The 7,998-nt window shown below is 53.1% G+C and overlaps 1 protein-coding gene across 1 annotated transcript in view; it reads right to left on the minus strand.

The window, feature by feature from the left end:
- The window catches only part of CBX1 (chromobox 1), a 5,786-nt gene extending 5,063 nt beyond the window's left edge, over window positions 1-723 (minus strand). The window contains exon 1 of the mRNA XM_026864735.1: window positions 529-723. Coding sequence (XP_026720536.1) covers window positions 529-668 — 140 coding nt within the window. The 5' untranslated portion in view covers window positions 669-723. The remainder of the gene's footprint in view (window positions 1-528) is intronic.
- Between the last annotated feature and the right edge of the window lie 7,275 nt (window positions 724-7,998).

Below are 7,998 nucleotides of genomic sequence, written 5' to 3' on the forward strand. Positions count from 1 at the left end.
TTCTCCTCTGGCTCCCATGTGTTATCTTCACTGCAATCAAAGACAACAGCTTAGTTTTACGTGGGGGCAGCTTGCTGCAGCTTTCCCTGCCAAGAAAAGCCCTGGACACCAGGTCACGAGGAGATGGTGAGAGAAGCAGCAGAATGGATGTGGGTGTCCTCACCCCATGAAACAGGACCCTGCCCTGATCTGGGCAGGGACGCCAGAGGGCAGGGCAGTTATTTTGCTCCTCGGGGGAGAGGCAATTTGTTTTATCTGGCTGCTTGTTTCAGACTAGGTTTAGGGCAGCAGGGGAGAAGCCCCACCGGGGCACCGCACAGCCTGTTTGCAAGGCAGAAACGGGACTTCCTCACCGAGGCTGCGCTCTCCTCACCCTGATTAGAGCTCGAGGCATTTAGAACCACCATTTCTATCATTACAGCTGCCCTTGGCCTTTAGCTCCATTGTACAGATGAGGAGAGGTGTGGGGAGACTGAGCCACCTGCCCGGAGGCTTCGGCACCGCAGCAGCAGGCAGGGAGGCACTTACTCTGAGAAGCCTTTCCACTTCAGCAGATATTCCACTTTGCCCTTCACCACTCGCCGATCCAGGACCTTCTCCACCACATACTCCTCCTCCTCTTCCTCTAAGACCTCTTCCACTTTCTTCTTGTTCTGTTTTTTTCCCATTGTGCTGGCCAGTTTTTCAGCTTACGGGCGACGCTGCTAAAAGAGGAGAAAGAACCACACGTTTTGTGTCAAGGTCAGGTTTGCCTTTGCCAGGCAGCAGACACACTGGATACGCAGAGGCAAAGCACAGCGCAGGAATGCTGCTTTGGAGAAGGAAAACAGGCACATACAAAGTAGGTAACACAGGAGGAGACAGGCCAGGAAGGTCCTGCCAGCTGAAAAGGCAAACAGGAATCTCCAGCAGCAGCTGCTGCATTTCCACAGTGCCTTTCTGACACACAGCTTTGGCCTTTTTGTCTCACCAGCACCTTATTTCACCAGTTCCATCAAGCCTCTGCCTGATTCCACTCATACTTTGTTTTCAGCACACCGTGTCTTGACCTGGCTGTTCCTATGTGTTGATCACTGCCCTCCAGAAACGAAGCAGCGTCCTACCTCAGCTGCTCCACACCTTCTTCCTCTGCTGAGTCCCACGTCTGCCCCCCCAGCCTGTTTTCTCCCCTTTCCTCAGCTCGCTGACCTGCCCTTCAGCTGAGTTCAACCCTGCCTTGAGCTGCAGAAAGCATCTGCAGAGCTGTACGGCAGCGGGAGGGAGACAGCACACCACTGGTATTAACTAAAAGTTAATAAATAGTTAATCCAAGTTAAATACAAGTCACAGTCCTTAATACTGAGCTTCCCGTGTTCATTTCTTTGCTGGTTCATGCATGTGCACTCCGGAATATTTATTTAACTCACCAACCCAGAATATGGTGGTTTTCTTTTTTTTTTTTTTTTTTTCTCCTTATCATCTAAAGCTGTTTAGACAGTCATAAATTCCTGCATATATATCCAGCACTTGCTGGGAAGTGGCAGAAGCGATGCAGAGCTCTCCGGCCCGACACAGCCCACGGCTACCTGCCCTGCCCTGCCGCAGCACACAGGTAGGGCCTGGGCACAGCTCTGCTTTCCACTCACACCGCGGGGGGGTGGGACGACTGCAGAGGGGGAGCAGCCCTGCCAACACGCCAGGCGCTTCCCCTAGGCTGAAACGAAACACCTCAGAGAGCCAAAAACCACAGAGAGGCCCCGCTTCCCTCCTGAAACCCAGCTTGGCCCAGTACGAGCACCGCAGGCAGGCAGATCCAGGGTCAGAGTGTGGCCCCGGTGCTGCTGGGGATGGCCACCGACCCCGTCCCTGCCCTCTGGCCCTGTTAAAACCACCCCAGCCCCTTGCAAACGCTCTCCAGCCTCTTCTCTGCTGGTACCAGTTACACCAACACGTCCCAGCCCTGCAGCCAAGACCCTGAGCCACCACAGGGCCCCACGAGTGGCATCTCCTCACGCGGGGTTTTTTTCTTTAGTTTTAAGAAAAATATCAAGGTCAGGCCTAGTACCCTGACCTCATCGCCAGCCTCTGCTCCGAAGAAGTCTATGCAGTCAGCTGAGCGTGCTGAACAAGTTGCACTGATTTAGATCGACCAAAGGGTCAGGAGGTTCCCAGTCTCCCCATCTGTTATCTCTGATAAGCAGCTACGCCATCACGGAGAGCCACTGGCAAAGCTGGCAACGGGGCCCAGACTGCCTGAAACTGAGTCTGTACCTCAGCCTCCCAAAAACCCCACCCTGCTGAACAGCTGCCCGGGAAGCTCTCACAGCCTAAGCGCTGAGGAACAGGACTGCTTTTTTATTCCAGTAAAATATATATCTTCTGCCAAGCAAAATGACTGGTGAGCAGGTCAAACGTTACCTGCCCGGAAACTTTCGTTTTGCCACTTCAGGTTATCATGAATCTTCTAGAATAAATTTCAGCTGGCAAAATCTATGCAAACTGGGGCTGGTTTATCTGGCAAAACAAAAATCCTTCAAGCCAGTGTAAATCTGCAGGAGATATCCGAGTTCAGCAACAGTCTCAGCTCTCGGGGTACAGCTGGATGAGCTCCCTAGCGCACAAGATGCTGCTGAGCTGAGCAGCTGCTGTTAAGAGCCTCCTTCAGAGAAGGCTTAAATCTAGGCCCCACAAAGCTCAGAAGACGTACCGCCAGTTCAGACCAGCAGAAGCCACAGCAGAGAGGACGAGAGGGAGCACAGCCAAACCAGCCCGCTCCAGCCCACCCCGTCTCTGCCACTATCTCACAGACAGGGCTTGAGGGCAGCCAAGGAGCGTGGAAGAGCACAGAGGGAAAAAGCTGCACTTCGCTTGGCAGGCGCTAGATCAACGCGTTTATGCTTTGGATCCTGCTACTGCACTGCTGCTTTCAACCTGACCTTGGTGTACGAGCTGTGCCAGCACCTGGGCACTCGCTCCGCAGGGCAACTGGCCTGGGGCCGTGCTTGCTGCCAGAGTGACATCTCCCCTTTACACCCCATTTCTGCACGAACCAGCCGCGAGGTGACGGCAGCCGCCTCACTCGATGGCAACATCGGGGTAGAAGGAGGAAAGGAACATCTTCCCCCTGCCACAGCCCCCGGAGTTGGGGGTTGCTCATGAACCCGGCAGAGGACTGGCTATACAGGCCGGGCCAAAGTGGCTGCTAACATCTCGGGGTTCTTGGTGGTCACTGAGCAAGTCCAGAGGTCCCAGAGCCCGGGCTCTGCATTGCAAGCCTCTTCCTCCTTCTGCTCACGTTTAGCACAAGACATCTCCCCCGCCTTTAACTGGTGGTTTCAGAAGGGTCAGCACCTGAACAGGCTGCAGAGCAGACCGGGACGAGGGAAGAGCCTGTTCTGCTGCTGCACTTGCAGAACTCCAGCATGCACGAAAAGGTGAAAACTAACCCCCCTCCACTGTTAAATGAAGTGAGAAGTTCATTGCCCTGTACAGACCAGCAGCTGAGGTGGTGGTTGGGATATTCCCACAGACAGGCAGTGCTTCCCCTACGGATCCTTCATTCAACGCCAGAGGACACCCAGCCCCTCAAGGATGAAGTTTTATTGCCCTATTCAACGAAAAAAAAAAAACCAACACCCAACCAACCACCTGGAAACAGCCCACTGAAGAGCTATACAAGAACGAGCATCAGAGGGGCTTTTCCCTCCTCAATTCTGGGCTGGAATACACCGCCAGCATCTTCAATCAGCCGCCAGACAGAGGCAAAGCTGCAGCAGCGAGGCTCCCGGTCGCCTGCGGACTGCGGGGAGGAGGAGGCCCGGCTGCCTGGCACCACCTCAGCTGGTGTGCAATACAACAATGTAAAGCCTCCGACCCACCGCCAGCATCTAATCCCCGAGCAGGAGCCAGCGCTGCAGCAGGAAGCCGAGAGATCGTGTTTCACTCTGGAATTCTTCAGGCAGTTCCTTCCTCCTGCGCAGGACAGCCTTCCTCCTCTCCATCCTCCTCCTCTGGCACCGCATGGCCAATGGAGAAAGGGGCCAGAGCCGAGCACGCCATGGCAGAGGAGATTCCCAAGGTGCTCTCCCAGCTCCGACTACAACCAGCCTGCAGGGGTGAGATCTCGGGCTTCAACCTCTCTCAGCAGGGACTCCTGGTCAGCTGCAGCCAAAAAGACTTTAGTTGAAGGCACTGTGGTTATTGCTTGGAGATAGACTTGGTTTTAAGGCACCTAAGGATGCACAGCTGCATTGTCGGGCCGCTTGAGCTGTTTCATAAGATCAAAGAGTCTAACGGTAGAGTCTGGCCAAGCCGAGCCCAGAGGGGAGTTACTAAAACTAGAGGTGGCGTGTAGGACAGAAAATGGAGAGAGGTACTAGAGCGATGCAACGCTGAGGATCCACCGTTCCCTTGTGGTAAGAGCTGGGCAGAGAAGATCCAAGGCCAGGAGCACTTTGAGAAAGAGCTTCCCAAAAGGAGGGACAAACATACCAGTGCAAAGGGCTGCAGCAACCATACCTTAAGCGTATGGCAGGCAGCAACCTCTCCAAAGCCCCCAGGCACTCGGGGCCTGCTCCTTTCAGCAAAGGTTTCCCCGTTTCTGACAGAGGCACTTACACCACAGAGCACCAGTGTCACCCCCCTTGCAGGGACCTGCTCTGCCTCCGTGGGTTCTCAAGATGTCTGCTCCAGTCGGCCCCTGGGCACTCATTCCCTCTGCTGGTTTTGTCTCCAGAGCCCCCAAGCCACAAAGGTGTTCTGGGCGGGTAAGGCCAAGCTGTAGTTCACAGCATCTGCTGTTAAACCCGGTACAGATTTTTAGCATTCGAGCCAGCAGCACAGAGACAAGCTGCTGCACAGGCCTCTCGCTGCACTGCAGTCAAAAATGCAGCTCGAGTGTGAGAAAGGGACTTCAGCCCCCCCGGGGGGGGAGGGTATGAACTCAGCTTTATCTGCGAAGCATCTGAGCTGCTCCCCACACCCTCTTCCTCTGCATCACAAATGCCTCTGTGGAACAGAGTGCCTGACAAAGATTTCAGCCTTCTGTGACCAGGAACATCCAAACCCTCCAATTTTTGTTATTAAAAACAAACCACAGCCACCCAAAGCACTGGCTGGTTTCTAGTCTCTGGAAGGAGGGGGAGAGGTTGAACAATCCCCGTCTACTTGGAAAAGCAGCGCAGACTTACCCCACGCTCTGCGTCCCCATCTCCAGAGCTTTCCACTAACCACATTTCATTCACACCGAGTCCCTGAGCACAGAGGTGCAGAGCAAAGCCATTTCATTTTGCCTGAGCCTTTCCGGAGAAGGCAGACAACTCCCGTTACGTTTACATGAGCTCTCACGTGAACTCGTGAGTTTATGTTCTCACATCTATAGAGTTTGGGGCTAGACGACTCTCATCTGAGAGAGATCTCATCAGTAGTGTGTTTCCTAAAATTCAGGCTCAACTTTCTATACTTAATGTATGAAAAAAGTTAGCTTATACCAAAAAATATGATTTCAAGACAAATTCAGGATGGACTTCGGCCAAATTTTCCATTTTCATTTGCTGCTTCTTACCTAACACTCAAGGCCAAGCTGAAATCCTTTGTGAAGAGGAAAGCAGAACAGAGAGAGACCAAAAGAATAACTTCTTGGTCTGAAGCTAAGAGGAAAAGGATCCAGGACACACCTAAGCCACTTGAAAAGAATTCAAACTCTGGTAAAATGGCCACAAAGAAAGAGGCTCAGCACAAAGGTGCGTCCGAACGCCTGCGTTAGTGGGGCAGGAGGGGCGGATGGAGGAGCACGAGCTACCCCTGACAGCACGACATCACAGTAGGTCGGCACGAAGCACACTGGTATCGTGAGATCTCCTAGAGAAGAGCATCCAGGTAGGAAACTGCTACCAGATCAGGATAAATCCACTCAGCTCCGCTGGCTGGGGGGCTTTCTGTGGAAGATTGTAAAGCTCTACCTAATGCCCTTCCGTGATGCCTGGTGCTAAACTTTTCAGTAGAAAGTTTAACAAAGGAAAGGAAGACCAGCCTAAGAAGAAAAATGTGGAGACCCAGGGCTTTAATTTGAGTACAGACTAGTTCCATTAGCTGCACCTTAAAGGATTAACAGTTCGGTTCAGCTTTAATGAGTTTTAAACTTAAAACATTTCCTCCTCCTGCCTTTCTCAAACTTGGCTGGGATCACTCATCTCTTTAAAGACTTATGAGCACGCCAAGTTTATTCCACACGCGCCAGGGAAAGGCAGCAGGCATCTTTCTTTTGAAGTGGGAACAAGCATGTTAAGTCTTCCACTCTCCAGAACCTGAAAACAGCAGAAAACATTTCTGGAGAGTTTGAGTGAAAGCTCAAGCCTTTGAGCAGAGACCAAACTAAAGAAAAGCCACAACCTTCAAGCTCAGCCACATCATTTCCAGTTAAATTCATGATCCATGAGAGAATGCACCTCTGAATTTAAGAGAAACACACATGCAGCAGCAGGAACGTTACCTCCCTGCTAAAAGAGAGAATGTGAGGTAAGAAATCCTGTCATGCAGACAGGAATTTTGTTCTGCGGCAGCAGACACAACTTCTGAACTCCTCTAGATCAGATAAACGCTCACGGAATCAGAGCGGGGATTCGCGTTCTTCTTCTCCCTTTTGTATAAAGACGAGAAAAAACTTTGCCCCAAGTGCTGCACCACCTCCCTCTCCAAGAGCCACCTCGGTCCCCACAGCACCTTCTCCTGCCACCCTTCATCCCTAGTGACAGAGGGGACCACACCGGGGGACACTTCCCCCAGCAGCCCCGTGCCCAGGAGCTGCCTGCTGGCGCTCACAGGCCCTTCACTTGGTTATTTTTGCATTTCGCTGGCGTTGGGCAGCGGGGTTAGAGCAGCCACATCTGTTTCTCATCGTTTTCGCTACCAGGATCTCAAGCACTAATAGGAAACCATGTCTGGGTCGCAAACCCAATGGGGACTCCAAATGTATCCATCGCAAAGACCTTCCCCTCTCTCAAATGCACAAGCGTTTGGTTTTTGTTTTTTTTTTTTTTTTTAAATTAATAACATCTTTCATTTAGAGCCTACAATTATTCAGCCAGAAAGCCTTCTTACACTTCGATCTCTCAGTTTTATAAGGACGTGCTTGCTGCTTCCAAACTGATCAACACCAAGAGCACTGCCCATCTCTGGGATCCTCACACTCAGCCCCCCCCAGTCCCTGATGCTCCCCACTCAGACTCAGGCCACTTTCCAGCCCTTGCCATCTCCACCACGCCACAGCAGAGCGGGTCAGCTTCAGAGCACAACCCTGAGCCAAACCCTGCTGCCACCCCCTGCACTCCCAGGGCAGCTCCACATCTGGAATTTCATGGCAAAACCTCGCCATCTCCTTGTCCAGAAATACAAATCCCATTTTGGCTCCATCATCTTCCCTTGCCAGAAGTTCTACTCTTCCCTCAAATGCGTTACAACTCCCATTCCAACTACAGCTTGACCTCCCCCCCCTCAAGCTCCCAAACCTCCTACCCCAGCAAAGGAGCCGGAGGAAGCCAGCCCTGACACCCACCCCACGCTGCAGCTGAGCAGGGACTCGACTCAAACACAGCTCCTTCTCCGTCTCCCCCTCTCCTTTCTCCAGCACATTCCTGCTTCCACCTCCTGCCAGCCACAACTTCCCTTTTCCACCTCCTGCCAGCCCCACGCCGAGCTCTCCGCAGGGGAGCTCTCCCCCAGCCCCAAGCCCTCACATCCCCCAGCTTGCTCCCCAGAGCTCTCCTTCCCCCGGCCCCCGGGATCGGCCGCCATCCCGCTCCCTGCCCTCCCAGGGCCTGTTGAGCGGCTTCCCGCTCATTCTCCCCGCCAAAAGTTGACACTCGTCCCCTCCCCGCTCTCGGAGCCTGAATCCCGCTCCTTCCTCAGCCTCCCCCTTTCCCCAATGCTCTCCCCCAGAAAACACCTCCCTCCCCTTCTCCTCGCCCCAGGGAATCCACCACTGTTTTTTTTTTTTTAAAGCACTGTCCCATCCAAACGCCA

Source organism: Athene cunicularia (genome assembly GCF_003259725.1).
Source record: "Athene cunicularia isolate RWA chromosome 27 unlocalized genomic scaffold, athCun1 chr27_part1, whole genome shotgun sequence".
Taxonomy (NCBI): Eukaryota; Metazoa; Chordata; class Aves; order Strigiformes; family Strigidae; genus Athene; species Athene cunicularia.